The following is a 21016-nucleotide window of genomic DNA, read 5'->3' as shown; positions in this document are numbered from 1 at the left end:
TTCAAGGGAACACGTATGTCATGGTTACACTGTGGAAAAGACTCAGGTCTCTGGATTTGATCTACAATCCACAATATTATTATATTTATGTAGCTCAATGACTGAACTAAAACCTAGGTTGATTATTGTGATACTTTCTCTGGTGTAATTTAGTGAGTGGAAATGAAAATATCTGGTTCTTTCTCTTTTGTGCTTATTGCCTACTCCGTGTGATATCTACGGCAGCACGACAGTGACATATCAGCTTACACTTACGAGCGCACCCTGATGATGGAGCAAAGGTCCCAGATGCTCCGGCACATGCGACTATCCAAAACAGAGCGGGACAGAGAGGTGAGATTTTGCTGCACTGACCTAATCCTGGCCCTGTGAAGTCTATCACTGAAAGGGATGATAGTATTGTTCTCAGCATGACAGATTCTTTCCTGATTGGTTTATTGGTTATTCCACTATAACCATATTTCAAAATAATTAAAGATGAAGCATGAGAGAAAATTGGGTATAGAGTCATAACTGTGTTGGGCCTTCCTCAGGCACAGCTGGTGAAAGATCGTAATTCAATGCTACGATTGACCAGCATTGGCTCTGATGAGGATGAAGAGACAGAGACCTATCAGGAGAAGGTGCACATGACCTGGACGAAAGACAAGTACATGGCATCCCGGGGGCAAAAGGCCAAGTCAATGGAGGGATTCCAGGACCTACTTAACATGCGTCCGTAAGTTTTCCTACTCACAAGCTTATCACTTAACACAGTATCCTAGTTAGTGCCACAGATGTGGCACTGCCTGAATACACAGGACAGAATCTAGTCTTCATTTCACCCCGAATCCAGCCACCTTTCTATTGTTTGCCTATGCATATCAGCTACCGATTAACACTATACACAAGCTAACCATCTTTCTTCCTGTCCATACTGTGTTCCTGGTATAAAACAAGCAAATGTAGAATGAGAAAACCATGATATCAATATTATAAGGCAATCAGTCATTTGTTCATTACATCAATCATAGTTAAAGCAAAAAACCTCTAAAATCTCAAGTTTTTAAAAGTTGACGATATGCCTAGTTTTCTCTTTGCCTTAACCCACCTGTTTCTTCCCCACCACGCTCCCCTTCCAGGGACCAGTCCAATGTGAGGCGGATGCATACAGCAGTGAAGCTCAATGAGGTTATAGTTAACAAGTCCCATGAAGCAAAGCTGGTTTTGTTGAATATGCCAGGGCCACCCCGAAACCCTGAGGGTGATGAAAACTGTATCCTTTCCGAGAGCAAAACTTCCAGTAGGGAAAATCTTAGCCTGTGTTTTATTTATTTATTTATTTTTGCGGTACGCGGGCCTCTCACTGTTGCGGCCTCTCCCGTTGCGGAGCACAGGCTCCGGACGCGCAGGCTCAGCGGCCATGGCTCACGGGCCCAGCCGCTCCGCGGCATGTGGGATCTTCCCGTCACCGGGGCACGAGCCCGTGTCCCCTGCGTCGGCAGGCGGACTCTCAACCATTGCGCCACCGGGGAAGCCGTAGCCTGTGTTTTAGATGGGACACTAAGTAACTGTAAAAGTCATCGTCTATGACTTCCTCTCTTGAGGAGGGAAGACTGTTAAAAGTCTCAGGCAAGGATCCTTACTTAGTGATACTACTCTCCTTCAGGGGAGTTGGGTATAACATGTTCTCTCTGAACCCTAAAGAGACTTTTTAGGTGGCATATTTGCAACATGACTTTTAACATTCAGTGTAGAACCCTTTCTGACAGTCCTAGAGATGGAACACCCACAGCCCTTCTCCTTTCCAGGCTCTGCCCAGTTTGCAAAGCCTCTCTCTTTTGGATGGAGTTAGGGGAGAGGCAGTTGAAGTGGAATCTCCTCTGAGGGGGAAAGATAAGGTTCTTCTTCATACCCTAATTCCAGGATTGTTTTTATGGGACCCCTTCAGCACTGCAGTGGCACAGACTGGTCAATTCCCACCAGTACCACTAAGGAAAATAGGTTAAAAGAAAACAAAGAGTAAATCAACTATATTTGAAGAAAAAAAGAAAAAGAAAAAAGAACTGGCAGAAGAAATCTAACTTGAGCAGGTTCACTTGGAAATTACTGGGATTCTCTCCTGGAATCTTACAAGCTGCCCTGTTGTGGCTTTTTCTTCTTTCTGCCTTATTTGCTATGTAGTAGTAACACATTACTTCTGGGTTTCCCTCATTTTTAAATAACATTTAGAAAAAAAATCTAACAAATGGGAGAGAGTCTTGTATTATTTATGCAAAGAGGCTAGATCCCCGGGTTACTTCAGAGTTAGATTGAATCCAGAGTTCAGACTTCAGACTTCTCCAGTTCTGAATATATAATAATTAAAACAAGCATGTTGATTTTGCAGCTTTGTAGTCAGATAACTCAGATTATCATGATGCCAGGTTTTAAATTGTGCTCTTCTCCTGCCTATTTGTCTCCTTGACAAATTCTGAAGACATGGAGTTCCTAGAAGTGCTCACTGAAGGACTAGAGCGAGTCCTTCTTGTCCGAGGTGGTGGCAGTGAAGTGATCACCATTTATTCATAATCTACCCCTGAATGACTCTGCTGGGCCTCACCTTTGCGAAAAGGCTTCCATCCTCCATGGAAGTGCCAGCTCTTTACTACCACTCCCATCAACTAGAGACCTGTGTCCTGTGTACATCATGCTGAACTCTTAACGAGCTGAGCCTCAAGTACTTGTGCAGAAAAGTACAAACAGATCTCTGCTACCATATGACCTGCCGTCCTTAAAGAAGAAGCAGATATTCCCTCAACCTCAGAACAATGCTCAAGTCCTACAAGCCATGCCTGTACCAGATAAAGGCAAGTTAGAATTAACAAGCTAAACCAATACAATGAATTGGCAAAAGGGATGCTAGAAATTCTGAAGACAAAAGACAAGTACACATCTAACATTAAAGATGAGTCTCAGAAGTCATGATTCAATGATGACACCATGGGGGTAACAGCCAGAGAGACACAGCCTCATCATACTAAAGAATTCATGGCCAAGTACACGGGGAGCTAACATCTTTGTGGAGACATCCATGGCAAGCCAAGATGAAAATTTTCGTCAGTGCATCCACTGCTCTCTAGGACTCTAATTTTACATTAGGGTACTAATATATAAAAACTGAAACATGAAACTGCAGCCCCTACTTCCTCCAAAATAAGATTCCCCAAAAATATGTTTCAGTACACATACTGTGTTGTATATTTCAGCTGTTTCTCAAACCCGTCTTGTGGTTAGGATTGTAATACAGGCACTGTTACCATGGAAACTGTTTTTTAAAAGGTTGAGTAAAAATTATTTCTTTCAGGTTCTTTGCAAATGGACAAACTAAGCGAACTCCAAAAGGTAGCTATCAGGATTTACATAAATGCAGTCTGTGGTTACCTATGAGACATGGGCGAAATATACAAGCTGTTATCTAAGAAATGCAGATGATGATGCATATTGACCAATAGGTTCTCCTTTCCTTCTCCCTTTTATGCCCTCTGGGTTATAGGCACAGATCAAAAATCATAAGAACACACTAGGAAGACTGGCTAAAATCCTTTCCTAAAACCTTTGGATTATCCTTCAAAGGGAGAATCCAGCAGTGGAATTCGAAGTTTATAGCCATACTCCTTCCATAGTGCCAAAGTTACTGAGCTGCTGCTACTCTTCTTTCCTACTTCACTGACGTGGCATGCAATTGGCATTGGCCTGTTTCAAGAAACTTATTTCATTAGGAAACCTGTGGACGCATTCCCAAAGCCAGCCGTAGTGAAGACTTGAGGGCATGCAGCTCAGCACTAACTATGAGCATTTTTTTTTCCTTTCAATTTTATTCTTCATTTTGACTGCAGAAACTTGGATCTGAACTAAGAGATTATCCAAGTTAACAGTCTTCTATTTGTTTTGTTTTCAGAAAGCTCTAAATATGTCAAGGAAATGCTTCTGCAAGGTTAGCTTTTTATTTGCTAACTTGATGACAAAACACCTGCCTTTCAAAGCATAGGGAAACTGCCCTGTGTGACCGAGTGGTAATTTCATATATGTGAAATCTTCATTTATTGTACAGGATAGATAGGGTATTCCAAGAAACTATCTTGCCTGTATTCATGTCTGCTTTTGAATTTCATTTTATTAATGATAAATAGTACCACTCTTTCATTACCAGTAGGATATGGAGCAAGCTGACTTGCTCTGTAGTCTGCAGCCTATTCATCTGACCCTTATGGACAGAGGAGAAAAACCCTTCAATATGGCTTAAGAAACTGAGTCATTTTGGTTTATTCCCTTTGCTCTTCTCTCAGTGTCCCAGCCCAGTCAGGTAGCAAAGCAGACAAGATCTTTTAAGTCTTTTTTTTTCTGCTGCTTCCTGCAGAGGGTAGAAGCATTGTTTACAACTTTCATTGCAACACTCCATTGCTAAGTTGAGTCCAGCAGTAGTGGAACAGGTCCCCTAGGACCCAAGCTATTAAAGACCCATGCTCTAAAGGTCAGCTTGCCCAGGAATTCCTTTACATTTACACAAAACCTCTGGCCAAATGGGCAGAAAATAAGGTTCGTTTTAGAAGAGCTTTTTGTGGCTGGAGCTCTGTAAGAATCCTTTAAAGGGATAATGGAATTAGTGGCTACTAATACAGCCCCTACTTTAGGCCCTAAAACACAATCACTGTTACATGGGGAAGTGGTTATTAGGCCAGATTTAAACTCATCTCTGTCTAGAGCATTTCATGTCTATGTGTTGCTTATGTTGTCTGCAAAGTGTCTTGTCTCTCTTAATCACTGCAAATAAAGCAATACCGAAAACTTGATGAGAGAATGCACCTTAGGGGAAGGGGCTTTGTGTTTCAAGCAGGAAGAGAAAGCAAAGACCTCCTCCTGCCTTTTGAAGAGATCCAGCTTTTAAGTCTTAGCTATGACGTTACCAGGGCAGGTTATGACAATATTCATTTTCCAACTGCTGGCCCTCTGCCTTTTATAGCTATCTTAAAAGCTTAAGTTTGAATTGCAGCATCTGTCTGACAGGTGCCAAGTTCCTTTTGGCAGGGGGAAGATCACTACTTTGTATCTTCCGCTGCCTCAGATTCCTGTGGCCCCAGAGATCCCGCCAATCCTCATTCTCCCTAAACATGTTAAAAATCCATTTTTGTGGATATTAAAGTAGCAATTACACTGTAAGCATTTTATGTGCTTTTTTGGGTCTGGTTTATTTTTTCTTTTCATCATGTATAATCTGAATTCAGCATTAGTTTCTCACATTTTCTCACATTTCTCTAGTATCTCCAACAGAATTTTTATGTCCCAGCTTGTGTTAAATAGAAGTGAAATATTAAGGAGGATAGATTTAAGGGAAACTTGTGCAACTTTTTTTTAAAGCACTGTTCTCAACCATTTAATTTATTAAAAGGAGATGCTGCTGTAGCTCTTGATTTATCAGCAACCACTCTATTGTTTACAGAGTTATGGTTTTATTTGTTGTTTTGCTCTCTACTGGAAACATAAATAAAGTTTTCTACCTTATTTTCAGTCAAGAGTTGTGGTATAGTTTTTTTGTGTTTGTAGTGATATGTACATTGTCTTTCTAGGATTTGTCTCTTCACCATGGAGAAAAGAGACCTTTTGGTCCTTTTCAGTGAGTGATAATGTTAAGGGTTAGTATGCTGAGGAGGAGCCACTGGGCATGAAGGCGGCTGTAAATGAGATCCAGATACATAGGCACCATGTGCTTCTTTCTCAGGTTCACAAAAGCAGTCCTCCTCCACTGAACTCCATCCTCTGAAAAAAGAAAAAAATGAATAGGTTAATGGTGAATGAGTACTGAAATAACTTCCTGAATCAAGTACTTACTTAATACTTTAATCATAAGCTCTATTTTGCTTTATCTTTAAAATATAACAACTTCCAAACTCCTAATGGATCTTATTTCTTAAGAAATGAGCTCTAAGAGCAACTGTGATCCCCCACCATCAAATGGATCAACTATTTACTGTACATTACATCTGCCCCAAATTTAACTTTCCTTTTGCCTTACCTCAGGGGGCTCAATGAAGGCTAACCAATCTGATGCATGTGTAGGCAAGAGTCCCATTGACTGGCACTTATAAACAGCCAATGCCAAACCCATAAGGTTCCCAATGAGATACACCAAACCCTGAAGAAACTTCTGGCTTGAACTTTCTAGCATCTTGAAAGCTGTTGGGGTAACAGAAGTGTCAAAAACCAAAACAACTTTTTTTTTCAATACGAATCATGCCATATATTAATATATATAACACAGACAGTCCAGTCCCATAGTAAGAGTACAAATTAGAACCATTAAAGGTGAACAAAAACCCACAAGCACCATTTCCTCCTCCATGCCACCACCACTGCCATCACCACCCTGCACACACTCCTACTGCAACTAGCCAAGAGCTAGCTGTGCCAAAGACTTCCCGTAATGGATTCTGCCGAAGAATTGGCCTTTGATTCTTAAAGCTTAGGGAGGATTATTATTTCAAGAATACTTACTGGCTGAAATGGCCATAAGTGCCTGAATGGGTCGCCAAGCCATCATACACACCATCATAGTAGGGAAGATGGAGATAGTATTGCCTGCCATGTACATGATGAAGAGGTTCATGGGAATCTGTTTCAGGGGACCCAAGGCAATGTCCCAGCAGCGCTAAAACAAACACAGTTTTAACCTCTGATCACTATCCTCAGTCCTCTGTTGTATCACTGGTGTTAAAGTCAAATGAACACAATTCCCGACTCTGTGCTTCTCAGTGAGCTGACTCCTCAATTCCACCACCTCTGCCCTTCTCCCACTTTGCCACAGGAAGCTTGCTCTTCTAAAGATAAGGCATCTTCACCATTTCTGTTTTTCCCCATGGGTTTCCCAAATACCATTTTTCCCCATGACTTGTGGTAAAGAAAAGACTTCCCTACTTTTGTTCTTATACTTCTGCATCTATCACTGGCCCATCTACAACTGAAGAACTAGATAAATCCACATAGTGGTAGATTAGCATACCTCAATAACTAACAGAACAAACAGACAAATCCAGATATAGAAGATCTGAATATTATTAACCCAATTGACATATAGAACACTGCAACCAACAGCTGCAGAAATCACATTCTTTTCAAACACACATGGGACATTTACAAAAACAACTTACTGAGCCATGGAGAAAGTGTCAATAACTCTCAAAGAACTCAAATCATACAAAGCCTATTCTTTGGTTATAATGCAATTAAGCTAGCAATCAATAAAAAAAGATAACTAGAAAATCCCCTATGTGTTAGAGTGAAAAAATGTGCTCTAAATGATCCACTAATCAAAGAAGAAATTTCAGTGGAAAACAGAAATATTGTTAACTGATAACAAATACCATATATTAAAACTGTGGGACACAGAGCTTTGAGAAATTTACACCCTTAAATACATATTAGAAGACTAAATAAAAGTAAGCATCGGGCTTCCCTGGTGGCGCAGTGGTTGAGAGTCCGCCTGCCGATGCAGGGGACGCGGGTTCGTGCCCCGGTCCGGGAGGATCCCGCGTGCCGCGGAGCGGCTGGGCCTGTGAGCCATGGCCGCTGAGCCTGTGCGTCCGGAGCCTGCGCTCCGCAGCGGGAGAGGCCACAGCGGTGAGAGGCCCGCATACCGGGAAAAAAAAAAAAAAAAAAAAAAGTAAGCATCTATTTCAAGAAGTAAGAAAAAGAATAAATTAAACCCAAGGAAATGGAAAGGAAGGAAATCAAAATGAGAGCAGAAATTAATGAAATTTTCTTAAAATCAACAAAGCCAAAGGTTTTTTCGAAAAGATTAAGAAAATACTGGTGAGCCTGATGAATAAAAAACAAAATATTCAACAGCAAGAATGAAAAAAGGGACATCTCTATAGGTCTTCCATATATTAAGTGATCAATATTATGAATTTTGGGGAAATGGCTAAATTCCTAGAAAAAATAACAACTTATCTAAATGACAGAAGAAGTTGGAAATTTAAATAGTCTTATAACTTTAAGAAACTCTATAATTAAGCCCACATGGTATCCCTTGGCAAATTCTAAACATTTAAGGAAAAAATAAAGCCAATCTTATACAAACTCAGAGAAGAAAAAATGAACTCATTACTGTAATATGGGGCCTCATAAATACCAAAACCTGCCAATGACATTATGAGAAAAGTTTACAGACCAGTATCACTCATGAACCTAAATGCAAAAATCCTAGGGGCTTCCCTGGTGGCACAGTGGTTAAGAATCTGCCTGCCAATGCAGGGGACACGGGTTCGAGCCCTGGTCCGGGAAGATCCCACATGCCACGGAACAACTAAGCTCATGCGCCACAACTACCGAGCCTGCGCTCTAGAGCCCGTGAGCCGCAACTACTGAGCCCACGTGCCACAACTACCGAAGCCCATGTGCCTAGAGCCTGTGCTCTGCAATAAGAGAAGCCACCATGATGAGATGCCTGCGCGCCACAATGAAGAGTAGCCCCCGCCCGCTGCAACTAGAGAAAGCCTGTGCACAGCAACCAAGACCAAATGCAGCCAAAAAAAAAAAAAATCCTAAACAAAATATTTAAAGTAAATCTATCTATATAAACAGAATAATATACCCCTGTCCATTTGGGTTTATTCACATAAAAGAATAAATGGCCATATGTGTAAACAGTTCCCTTATCTGTCATTTACACAGATCATTTATATAAGAGTTTATTTATAGAATTCTTTTTTTAAAATTTTTTGGCCCTGCCGAGCAGCATGTGGGATCTTAGTTCCCTGACCAGGGATCAAACCTGTGCCCCCTGCATTGGAAGCATGGAGTCTTAACCACTGGACCACCAGGGAAGTCCCTATCTGAGAGTTTAAATATCAAATCATACATACAACAGAATTGTTCTAAAATACATATTTTATAATAATCTGCCTTTAAAATCACGCCATTTTAGTAATACCTTACTATCATGTATTATTCATATTATGCTTTGATGTACCAAGATGAAAATGACAGGACACTTATCAAGAAAATCACTGACAACAGCTCTGTCATTTTCATGTTGTGAAAATCACTGCATTTCATGAATCAAAGTTCATTTAATATTGAACAATATTAAGGCTGAGAGGAAAGTGTCAGGCACTGTTCGAGGGACTTGGGAGACAAAATCTTGCTCTCACGGAGCTTACAAGAGTGAAAAGAGAGATAATAAAATAAGTAAACTATATATGAATGATATGGAGAAATATATATGAATGATACAGAGAAATATAAAGTAAGAAAATATAGGGAGTGCCATGAGGGTAGACTTCACTAAGAAGGTAACACTTGAGAGACTGAAAGGAGATGAGGCAGCAAATCATAAAGGTATCTGGGGGAAAAGGAAAGAACAAGTACCAAAAGCCTGAAATAGAAGCTTGCCTGGCATATTTAAGGAGCAGCAAGGAGGCGTTCTGACTATAGGAGTGAACAAAGGGGAAAATGGTAGGAGATGAAGTGGCTTAGACCAGGATGATAGATCAGCTCGGTGCTTTGTGACCACCTAGAGGGGTGGGAGGGAGGGAGATGCAAGAGGAAAGAGATATGGGAACATATGTATATGTATAACTGATTCACTTTGTTATAAAGCAGAAACTAACACATCATTGTAAAGCAATTATACTCCAATAAAGATGTTATAAATAAATAAGATTTTGAATCTATTTTGAAAGTAAAACCAACGGACTGTTCTGACAAGTTGGTTGTGTGGTATAAGGGAACTCCAGTAGAAAAAGATGACTTGAACTGGAACGCAGTGCTACCACTAGCTAATTTTCAACCTACTTCCTTATATCTTATGTTCAAACGTCTTTTATTTTTACAATTATTGAGCACTTTTGGATCTGATATGTCAACTAATGTAACCCTAATCTCTAGCAGTTTAGCTATCAAATATTCGGGATAAGGGCCATCTACAGTTAAGACAGTCATGTGCTGCGTGGGAGAAGAGGGTGGGTGTGTAGGTCAGGCCTTGCCCAAGGACTATAGTGACATCTATACCCCTGTACCTTCTCCACTAGGATCCGGTCTGTCTCTTGAACGCTGGTATCAGGCACTTGCTTGTCCAAGTAACCAACTGGGTACAGAGAGTCTCCCTGGCCACCGCCCCGGTCACTTCGGCTCCTAGAGACCAAAACCAAGAAACTAAGGTTGCAGCCTTCCACACTTCATATTCCACATTTCCTTCGAATCACAGGAATAAAGATCCTCAGATGCATCTACCCAGATAAGACCAGCCCTCTCGTGGGTTCGTCAGACCCTTGCCTGTAGGGAGGAATGAAATAAGCATCCTTTGGTCATAGCAACCTCTATGGCAGAGAAGCCGCTTGCTCCCCAGGAGTCGTTTCTGGGCCACCCATCCTTTTCAGTGAGTTGGGCCTGAGGATTCAGGTCCTATTCCTCTGGGGTAGTGCTGGGGTGGGAGCTCTGATGTCGAACTTTGCCCAGGCACCTCACCTGCTGCCTCCTCCAGGTCCGCTCAGCTCAATCGCCCACTTGAAGCGCCGGCCTCGATTGGCCACCAGGCTCCCCTGGGCCGTCATGGCAACGGCCGCCTCCCAAAGCTGCAGAGCTCCCCACCAAAGCGCAGTCGGGCCTCAAGCCCAACGGCGTCCGCGACTTCTGGGGCTCACTCTGCAAGTCCACATCCGGCGCGTAAGTATAGACGTCACTTCCGTTCCGGAAATTGTCAGGCCGCTGACCGAAGGGTGTGGTCGGAACTACAGAAGGTGGGAGGGAAAAAAAGGCAGAAGGTAAAGCTGCCTAAAGCGTCTTCTGTGCCTTCCCTCCTTTCTGAAGAAGGCCTGCTGGGTGTTCCCTCACCTCTGAGGTGCGTTTTATGGGACAGAGGGAAGTCCATACTGACTCTCCATTAGGGGTTGAACCCCTGAAAAGCGTCTGGAGCTCTTACCCGTTCCCGGGAGCGCAAGATTCAAATATCTATTTAAATCCTGGCTTCACCACGGATTGTGTGACCTTGAGCGAGTTATTTAGTAGTTTCTGAGTGTTGAATGTCCACCGTGTTCCAGGAACTTTATGTCTTTTATTTCATTTAATTCTCACAGTAACCCTGCGACGTAGATAGTTCTATCCCTGCTCCGCAGCAAACCTAGGAGGCAGTGTGGGCGTGTTAAGGCTCTAGGGCTCAAGATTCAGACGGTCTCCGTTTGAATTCTGGCTTCGTTACTTAATTGCGTGATTTTGGGCCAGTTAGATTCTTTGTGTTTCAGACCTTTCCATATGTACCTGCTTTCGAGGCTTGTTCTGCGGTTAAATAGAGTGCTCGCCACAAGTGCATGACGTGTTTTTTAATGTCATTAATCTCCAACATTATTCGTAGTGATTGGGTTTTGTATTCAACTGTATACCTATATCATAATTAAACCTATTTTTGGATTTTTAAGTTGTTTACTGTTTTTTTCCCCTTTTATAACCAATGTTGCTGTCACTCATTCAAATCATATATTCCTTCCCTTTTAAGTACTCTCCTACTTGCTATAAAAATTTTTAAGCTATAACAAAGTTTCTTTGGTATCAAGGGTACTCCAGGTCTTTTATTCCTTTGTTCTAGGAATCCTCATAGTGTTATTTGCTAAAAACGTGTTCCAGAGAACGTGAAGATGTTGAGACTGAACTGAGGAAAGGTTCCAAGGTCAGATAAGCTTGAGATATTGTATTCTGCACATACATCCCAGAGATTCTCGGTGCTACTGGTATAACATTGAAACCACAAGAAATGATTCAGTAAATAATCTCATTTTGTTTCCCAATCTGCCCGAATAACAAGCCTCTTTTTTTTTTTTTTCTATCACATCTGTTAATGTCCAATGGAATCAATGTTCCTTAGAACACAGAGGGCAACTTGCTATATACGTGCTAGAATTAAAGAGAAAGAAGAAGGCACTCTTTAAAGATCTGACTGATATTTTTTAAAGATTGTTAGAATATCATTAGAAATAATAGATCCTTTATGGAAATGGAGTTTCAGATTGGAATTAAACTTTTGAGGATCCAAGTTTTTGCACAAAAATGTGTTTTGTAAGAAAAGTAAAGGGAAACATATATTTTAATCCTGACTCCAAATGAACTCCTAAGAGAGGTAGGAACTCTCTTGACCTACATTTCTTCATCTATAAAATAAGGGACTTGTACCAGATAACTTCTTAGGGTACCTTCTAGTTCTAAAATGTATTTTTTTGGAATACATATTTTGCATATTATTCTTTCATATATGGTATATTCATAGAAGACAAATCATAAACACATAAAGGAATAATGGGATTTCATATCATTTTTAAAAATTGTGCTTTCCCATACTTTTAGTAATTCTCTGCATTATGCAGGTACCACTTTTGGATTTAGAGAAATATAAATGTTATTAATTATAATATGACATGATTCTAAACCTGGAAGTGGAATGGTTCTGTCCTAGATTCAAAGGAGACTCATCTTGGGAGCCCTTAAAAAATACTGATGCCTTGGCCACACCCGCAGAGATTCTAATTCATTTGCTTAGGGTAGAGCAAGGTCATCAGTATTTTTGTATGGCTCTCCAGGTGATTCTCCTTTGCAGCAAGGACTGAGAACCACTGACCTAGAGTGTTTGGTTGCTCTAAAATGACAAGGTTTGAATTTACACAAAGTAATTTAAGCAATCAGTTTTTGAGAGCCTCCTTTTATGCCTCCCACTGGGATAAACTTGAATTAGAAAATAATAGAAATAAATTGTAAAAATAAATGTTAAACTTCCTTTACTTTGTGGCTTTGAGCAAGTATGATTTTAATTAAACTGAGAAGGCAAACCATGATTCCACAGGTCATATGAGTTGCGTTGTTTGACTTTTACAATTTGTGCCACCTGCACAGTTTTGGTACTTGTTTTTGTAAATATCTTCCCCGCCCCTGCCACCCCACCCCCCAACCTCTTTAGGAGTCTGAGAAGCTGACTATTTCTAATACTTCATGCGATTCTCTTCAGAGCAGTTGCATTTGGATTGAAACTTGAACAAAGAAATTTCTTTTTCACACAACCAGATTTGTGAGAATGCATCCCTTTAAAGGAAAAAAAGCTTTACAGCTATGTTTTAAGTTTTTGGTCTCTGCCATTTTACAATGTCCGTATAATAAATCTATTCGGCTATCCTCAGCAGTCCAACCAGTTCCCCCAGTGTGCTCTAAAAGCTCCTAACCCTTTTGGCAGCTTAAATAAAATGGACTTCTATTGCAATCTCCATTTATTTGTGTTACTTAACTCTGCTATCATTATTGCCTTCTGAGAAGGAACACCTTACTGTTGCACCACTCATGATTCAGTTTATTCCGTGTCAGTAATGGGGTTTTAACAAGAGGAAACTTTTTCCTCTGTTTTGTCTGTTTGCATTTTCAAACCTCTTTAGTGAAAAAAAAAAAAAAAAAAAATTTTTTTTTTTTTTTTTTTTTTTTAGTAAGATCCTACATTGCTAGTTCTTGTTGGGTTTCTGCATCATTTCTATGCAGATTACAGATTTTTCCATTTCTGGTTCATGGCTCTGCAGTGTCATGAAATGCTCCTGTCAGCAGTGACATGAACTAATATGGTGCTGGGAAAAGGTGTTGGTTAGTAATACCATTCTTCGTGAGCAATTACCTTTTTTTAATTTCAGGAAGACTGTTGTGCAATTCACATTTTACCTGCAATTCACAGGTTCCCATTATAGCACTTCCCTCCAGCACTTGCTTAGGAAGCTGGGAGGATTGCCATTCCCACAGGTCCCATTAAAAGCTAAGAATGACAACCATAGCATAAGTCATTATGATATATCACTGATAGCCTAACATGTTTCTTCAAGCTTGGTTACTCTGGATTCATGCTGGTGATTAATTTCCGCTATCTTGGAGGTGGGCTAAACTGTCTCTACACCAAGGATCTGAATGACTAATCCAGGTCCTTTGTGGCATTTTTTCTTATGTGCTAATTTTAAAAAGCCTCGATTGGTTCCGTTATAAAGCATTGTTTTATAGCTTGAATTTTTTGTAAGGAGGATTGTCCTCCCAAAATTCATATGTTGAAGCCCTAAACCCCAATGTATTTGGAGATGGGGCCTCTGGGGGGTAATTAGGGTTAGATGAGGTCATGAAGGTAGGGCTCTCATACTGGGATTAGTGTCCTTATAAGAAGAGACACAAGAGAACTTGCAGTGTCACTCTGCCAGGTGAGGACACAGTGAGAAGGTGGCTGTCTACAGCCGGAAAGAGAGCTCTCGCCAGGAGCTGAATCAGCCAGCACCTTGATCTTGGACCTCTCAGTCTCCAGAACTGTGAAAAAATAAATTTCTGTTGTTAAAGCCACCCAGTCTATGGTATTTTGTTATGGTAGCCCAAGCAGACTAATAAAAGGATGAAGTGGGATTCAGAAGAATTGAAGGAGAACAATAAGTACCTTTTGTGTTATTGAAGTGCTTTAGAAAGATAGTCATCCGTTAAAACATAAAATAAATGTAGGATTGTTTAATTTGTAGAAGTTTATTACATAAATGCAAACATATTAAACACTGTGCACTGACTTGTATTTTCACTTAATCCATCTTGGATGTCTTCCATGTCTGTCACTCAGATCTACCTCATTCTTTTTAAAGGCTAGAGTATACATGGCATGGATGTACGATAATTTAGTTAACCAGTCCCTAATTGATGGGCATTTAGGTTGTTCCCATTTGTCACTGTTAGAAAAAAATGTTACTATGAACATCCCTGGGTAGTTTGTCAGCACAGTTCTGTAGGAGAGTCATACAATTAAGGTTGCTTACCACAGAGGTTATACAGTTACAATATTAATAAATTCAAATAGGCCCTCCAAAATGTGCTAATTTACACTTTTAAGAGTTTGTGGACTAAATTATTTTTAGTCTTTTTTTAAAAAATAAATTTTTATTTATTTATTTTATTTTTGGCTGTGTTGGGTCTTCGTTTCTGTGCGAGGGCTTTCTTTAGTTGCAGCAAGTGGGGGCCACTCTTCATCACGGTGCGCGGGCCTCTCATTGTCGCGGCCTCTCTTGTTGCGGAGCACAAGCTCCAGACGCGCAGGCTCAGTGGTTGTGGCTCACGGGCCTAGTTGCTCCGCGGCATGTGGAATCTTCCCAGACCAGGGCTCGAACCCGTGTCCTTGCATTGGCAGGCAGATTCTCAACCACTGCGCCACCAGGGAAGCCCTATTTTTAGTCTTATAGTGAGTTATATAGTGTCTCCCCAAAATTCACATCCACCTGGAACCTCAGGATGTGACCTTAATTGGAAATAGGAACTTTGCAGATGTAGTTAGTTTAGATGAGGTCATATTGGATTAGGGTGGGTTCTAAATCCAATAACTGATATCCTTATCAGAGGAGAGGGCACACAGATGGATACATGGGGTAGAAGTCCATGTGACAATGGAGGCAGATTGGAGTACTGCAGCTACAAGACGACAATTGCCAGAGCCACCAGAAGCTAGAAAGAGGCAAGGAAACAAAGATTCTCACCTAGAACCTGCAGAAAGATCATGGCCCTGCCAACACCTTGGTTTTGGTTTTCCAGCCTCTAGAACTGTTAGAGATTGTATTTCTGTTGTTTTAAGCCATCCAGTTTCTGGTACTTGTTTACTATGGTCCTAGGAAACTAACACAAGTTTCCTTCTGAAAGAGGAAATCATTCAAATGAATTAGGCTAACCAGGGTTAGCTTAAGTGGGAAATAATAGCAAATACTAAAATAATATTGCCAAAGCTGCCAAATCAAATCCTAAACTTTAAAACATTTGCACAATTTTAATTTCCTAATTGCTGTAAATTAGTAAAGTGATTTTTAAAATTTATTTATTTTATTTATTTTTGGCTACATTGGGTCTTCGTTGCTGCATGCGGACTTTTCTCTAGATGCAGCTAGCGGTGGCTACTCTTCGTTTTTTTTTTTTTTTCTATCACATCTGTTAATGTCCAATGGAATCAATGTTCCTTAGAACACAGAGGGCAACTTGCTATATACGTGCTAGAATTAAAGAGAAAGAAGAAGGCACTCTTTAAAGATCTGACTGATATTTTTTAAAGATTGTTAGAATATCATTAGAAATAATAGATCCTTTATGGAAATGGAGTTTCAGATTGGAATTAAACTTTTGAGGATCCAAGTTTTTGCACAAAAATGTGTTTTGTAAGAAAAGTAAAGGGAAACATATATTTTAATCCTGACTCCAAATGAACTCCTAAGAGAGGTAGGAACTCTCTTGACCTACATTTCTTCATCTATAAAATAAGGGACTTGTACCAGATAACTTCTTAGGGTACCTTCTAGTTCTAAAATGTATTTTTTTGGAATACATATTTTGCATATTATTCTTTCATATATGGTATATTCATAGAAGACAAATCATAAACACATAAAGGAATAATGGGATTTCATATCATTTTTAAAAATTGTGCTTTCCCATACTTTTAGTAATTCTCTGCATTATGCAGGTACCACTTTTGGATTTAGAGAAATATAAATGTTATTAATTATAATATGACATGATTCTAAACCTGGAAGTGGAATGGTTCTGTCCTAGATTCAAAGGAGACTCATCTTGGGAGCCCTTAAAAAATACTGATGCCTTGGCCACACCCGCAGAGATTCTAATTCATTTGCTTAGGGTAGAGCAAGGTCATCAGTATTTTTGTATGGCTCTCCAGGTGATTCTCCTTTGCAGCAAGGACTGAGAACCACTGACCTAGAGTGTTTGGTTGCTCTAAAATGACAAGGTTTGAATTTACACAAAGTAATTTAAGCAATCAGTTTTTGAGAGCCTCCTTTTATGCCTCCCACTGGGATAAACTTGAATTAGAAAATAATAGAAATAAATTGTAAAAATAAATGTTAAACTTCCTTTACTTTGTGGCTTTGAGCAAGTATGATTTTAATTAAACTGAGAAGGCAAACCATGATTCCACAGGTCATATGAGTTGCGTTGTTTGACTTTTACAATTTGTGCCACCTGCACAGTTTTGGTACTTGTTTTTGTAAATATCTTCCCCGCCCCTGCCACCCCACCCCCCAACCCCTTTAGGAGTCCGCGCAGCTGACTATTTCTAATACTTCATGCGATTCTCTTCAGAGCAGTTGCATTTGGATTGAAACTTGAACAAAGAAATTTCTTTTTCACACAACCAGATTTGTGAGAATGCATCCCTTTAAAGGAAAAAAAGCTTTACAGCTATGTTTTAAGTTTTTGGTCTCTGCCATTTTACAATGTCCGTATAATAAATCTATTCGGCTATCCTCAGCAGTCCAACCAGTTCCCCCAGTGTGCTCTAAAAGCTCCTAACCCTTTTGGCAGCTTAAATAAAATGGACTTCTATTGCAATCTCCATTTATTTGTGTTACTTAACTCTGCTATCATTATTGCCTTCTGAGAAGGAACACCTTACTGTTGCACCACTCATGATTCAGTTTATTCCGTGTCAGTAATGGGGTTTTAACAAGAGGAAACTTTTTCCTCTGTTTTGTCTGTTTGCATTTTCAAACCTCTTTAGTGAAAAAAAAAAAAAAAAAAAATTTTTTTTTTTTTTTTTTTTTTTTAGTAAGATCCTACATTGCTAGTTCTTGTTGGGTTTCTGCATCATTTCTATGCAGATTACAGATTTTTCCATTTCTGGTTCATGGCTCTGCAGTGTCATGAAATGCTCCTGTCAGCAGTGACATGAACTAATATGGTGCTGGGAAAAGGTGTTGGTTAGTAATACCATTCTTCGTGAGCAATTACCTTTTTTTAATTTCAGGAAGACTGTTGTGCAATTCACATTTTACCTGCAATTCACAGGTTCCCATTATAGCACTTCCCTCCAGCACTTGCTTAGGAAGCTGGGAGGATTGCCATTCCCACAGGTCCCATTAAAAGCTAAGAATGACAACCATAGCATAAGTCATTATGATATATCACTGATAGCCTAACATGTTTCTTCAAGCTTGGTTACTCTGGATTCATGCTGGTGATTAATTTCCGCTATCTTGGAGGTGGGCTAAACTGTCTCTACACCAAGGATCTGAATGACTAATCCAGGTCCTTTGTGGCATTTTTTCTTATGTGCTAATTTTAAAAAGCCTCGATTGGTTCCGTTATAAAGCATTGTTTTATAGCTTGAATTTTTTGTAAGGAGGATTGTCCTCCCAAAATTCATATGTTGAAGCCCTAAACCCCAATGTATTTGGAGATGGGGCCTCTGGGGGGTAATTAGGGTTAGATGAGGTCATGAAGGTAGGGCTCTCATACTGGGATTAGTGTCCTTATAAGAAGAGACACAAGAGAACTTGCAGTGTCACTCTGCCAGGTGAGGACACAGTGAGAAGGTGGCTGTCTACAGCCGGAAAGAGAGCTCTCGCCAGGAGCTGAATCAGCCAGCACCTTGATCTTGGACCTCTCAGTCTCCAGAACTGTGAAAAAATAAATTTCTGTTGTTAAAGCCACCCAGTCTATGGTATTTTGTTATGGTAGCCCAAGCAGACTAATAAAAGGATGAAGTGGGATTCAGAAGAATTGAAGGAGAACAATAAGTACCTTTTGTGTTATTGAAGTGCTTTAGAAAGATAGTCATCCGTTAAAACATAAAATAAATGTAGGATTGTTTAATTTGTAGAAGTTTATTACATAAATGCAAACATATTAAACACTGTGCACTGACTTGTATTTTCACTTAATCCATCTTGGATGTCTTCCATGTCTGTCACTCAGATCTACCTCATTCTTTTTAAAGGCTAGAGTATACATGGCATGGATGTACGATAATTTAGTTAACCAGTCCCTAATTGATGGGCATTTAGGTTGTTCCCATTTGTCACTGTTAGAAAAAAATGTTACTATGAACATCCCTGGGTAGTTTGTCAGCACAGTTCTGTAGGAGAGTCATACAATTAAGGTTGCTTACCACAGAGGTTATACAGTTACAATATTAATAAATTCAAATAGGCCCTCCAAAATGTGCTAATTTACACTTTTAAGAGTTTGTGGACTAAATTATTTTTAGTCTTTTTTTAAAAAATAAATTTTTATTTATTTATTTTATTTCTGGCTGTGTTGGGTCTTCGTTTCTGTGCGAGGGCTTTCTTTAGTTGCAGCAAGTGGGGGCCACTCTTCATCACGGTGCGCGGGCCTCTCATTGTCGCGGCCTCTCTTGTTGCGGAGCACAAGCTCCAGACGCGCAGGCTCAGTGGTTGTGGCTCACGGGCCTAGTTGCTCCGCGGCATGTGGAATCTTCCCAGACCAGGGCTCGAACCCGTGTCCTTGCATTGGCAGGCAGATTCTCAACCACTGCGCCACCAGGGAAGCCCTATTTTTAGTCTTATAGTGAGTTATATAGTGTCTCCCCAAAATTCACATCCACCTGGAACCTCAGGATGTGACCTTAATTGGAAATAGGAACTTTGCAGATGTAGTTAGTTTAGATGAGGTCATATTGGATTAGGGTGGGTTCTAAATCCAATAACTGATATCCTTATCAGAGGAGAGGGCACACAGATGGATACATGGGGTAGAAGTCCATGTGACAATGGAGGCAGATTGGAGTACTGCAGCTACAAGACGACAATTGCCAGAGCCACCAGAAGCTAGAAAGAGGCAAGGAAACAAAGATTCTCACCTAGAACCTGCAGAAAGATCATGGCCCTGCCAACACCTTGGTTTTGGTTTTCCAGCCTCTAGAACTGTTAGAGATTGTATTTCTGTTGTTTTAAGCCATCCAGTTTCTGGTACTTGTTTACTATGGTCCTAGGAAACTAACACAAGTTTCCTTCTGAAAGAGGAAATCATTCAAATGAATTAGGCTAACCAGGGTTAGCTTAAGTGGGAAATAATAGCAAATACTAAAATAATATTGCCAAAGCTGCCAAATCAAATCCTAAACTTTAAAACATTTGCACAATTTTAATTTCCTAATTGCTGTAAATTAGTAAAGTGATTTTTAAAATTTATTTATTTTATTTATTTTTGGCTACATTGGGTCTTCGTTGCTGCATGCGGACTTTTCTCTAGATGCAGCTAGCGGTGGCTACTCTTCGTTGTGGTGCGTAGGCTTATTGCTGTGGCTTCTCTTGTCGCAGAGCATGGGCTTTAGGTGCACGGGCTTTGGTAGTTGTGGCACATGGGCTCAGTAGTTGTGGCTCATGGGCTGTAGAGTGCAGGCTTAGTTGTGGCGCATGGGCTTAGCTGCTCTGCGGCATGTGGGATCTTCCCAGACCAGGGCTGGAACCCGTGTCCCCTGCACTGGCAGGTGGATTCTTAACCACTGTGCCACCAGGGAAGCCCAGTAAAGTGATTTTTAAAAATTATTTTAATTAAAAAAGAAAGACATTTATTAGATAAAATAAATACAAATAAGTAAAAAAGATAATTAACAAATCCTACCATGCAGAAAAGTGATATAATAATAATAATTTTCATGGACATTTTGATTTAGACTCTCCCAGATTTTTTGATTTATATTTTGACTTATTTAACATGTTTTATAACATGCTCTTCCGTGAAGGGCCATATTTTTATTTTTGTAAAAGGCAAGGGAAAAAGTCCGGCTAAATCTTTCAGTTTTCAAAAAAACTCTAATACCTCTGCCAGATGTTCAGTTTCTGTTGCTTTCATCCAGCCCTGGCCACAATCATGAGGCACCACCACGTTGCCCCTCACCAACTTCCACAGTCCTCCCCAGCCAGCCTACAACTGGAGCCACACCCCATTTCCCAGGACTGGAAATAGTCCTGCTACCCTTTGTAGATCAGATTATTTCTGTAGAATATTTGTGCTCTCGCCTTTAAAGGATTCAGAGTTTAGGTAAGTTTGGGCAGCACTGCTCTATCTTTCTATTTTTATTTATTTATTTATTTGCTTACCTACCTACCTTGCCACGCAGCTTGCGGGATCTTAGTTCCCCCCACCAGGGGTTGAACTCGAGCCCTCGGCAGTGAAAGCGCGGAGTCCTAACCACTGTACCACCAGGGAATTCCCTTTCTTTTAGAGA

General features: G+C 40.2%; 3 protein-coding genes across 10 annotated transcripts in view; 2 read left to right on the top strand and 1 right to left on the bottom strand.

Moving 5' to 3' along the window:
* Nucleotides 1-4754, top strand: part of SLC12A6 (solute carrier family 12 member 6) — an 89391-nt gene extending 84637 nt beyond the window's left edge. For all 6 annotated transcript variants that reach the window (XM_028495572.2, XM_007127724.4, XM_055088347.1 and 3 more), the window contains 4 exons: nucleotides 226-333; nucleotides 534-718; nucleotides 1122-1255; nucleotides 2459-4754. In XM_028495572.2, coding sequence (XP_028351373.1) covers nucleotides 226-333; nucleotides 534-718; nucleotides 1122-1255; nucleotides 2459-2550 — 519 coding nt within the window. In that variant the 3' untranslated portion in view covers nucleotides 2551-4754. The remainder of the gene's footprint in view (nucleotides 1-225; nucleotides 334-533; nucleotides 719-1121; nucleotides 1256-2458) is intronic.
* A 432-nt stretch (nucleotides 4755-5186) lies between these two features.
* Nucleotides 5187-10692, bottom strand: EMC4 (ER membrane protein complex subunit 4). Of its 2 annotated transcripts, XM_007127726.2 has the most exons (5): nucleotides 10483-10692; nucleotides 10035-10149; nucleotides 6511-6664; nucleotides 6032-6192; nucleotides 5187-5775 (listed from the first exon to the last, which is right to left on the bottom strand). In XM_007127726.2, the coding sequence occupies exons 1-5, from the start codon at nucleotides 10566-10568 to the stop codon at nucleotides 5740-5742; spliced, it is 552 nt and encodes a 183-aa protein (XP_007127788.1). In that variant the 5' UTR covers nucleotides 10569-10692; the 3' UTR covers nucleotides 5187-5739. The 2 variants fall into 2 exon arrangements, with proteins under 2 accessions (XP_007127788.1, XP_007127789.1); XM_007127727.3 differs by lacking the exon at nucleotides 6032-6192 and having other exon boundaries at nucleotides 10483-10680.
* An 86-nt stretch (nucleotides 10693-10778) lies between these two features.
* Nucleotides 10779-21016, top strand: part of KATNBL1 (katanin regulatory subunit B1 like 1) — a 71756-nt gene continuing 61518 nt past the window's right edge. For both annotated transcript variants that reach the window (XM_028495570.1, XM_028495569.1), the window contains exons 1-2: nucleotides 10779-10855; nucleotides 11597-11677. The gene's annotated coding sequence lies outside the window, so the exon portion shown is untranslated. The remainder of the gene's footprint in view (nucleotides 10856-11596; nucleotides 11678-21016) is intronic.

This window comes from Physeter macrocephalus, chromosome 11, assembly GCF_002837175.3.
Source record: "Physeter macrocephalus isolate SW-GA chromosome 11, ASM283717v5, whole genome shotgun sequence".
Lineage (NCBI taxonomy): Eukaryota > Metazoa > Chordata > Mammalia > Artiodactyla > Physeteridae > Physeter > Physeter macrocephalus.
Note: the sequence above shows the minus strand (reverse complement) of the source record. Positions and strands in the feature narration are given on the sequence as shown.

Bases quoted from the DNA above. Each gene is read 5' to 3' on its own strand.
- EMC4 (XM_007127726.2), bottom strand. From the start codon at position 10,568: ATGACGGCCCAGGGGAGCCTGGTGGCCAATCGAGGCCGGCGCTTCAAG. The intron at 10,150-10,482 runs GTGAGGTGCCTG...TTTGGTCTCTAG, and splicing joins GGACCTGGAGGAGGCAGCAG to GAGCCGAAGTGACCGGGGCG. The intron at 6,193-6,510 runs GTAAGTATTCTT...TTACCCCAACAG, and splicing joins ACTTATGGCCATTTCAGCCA to CTTTCAAGATGCTAGAAAGT.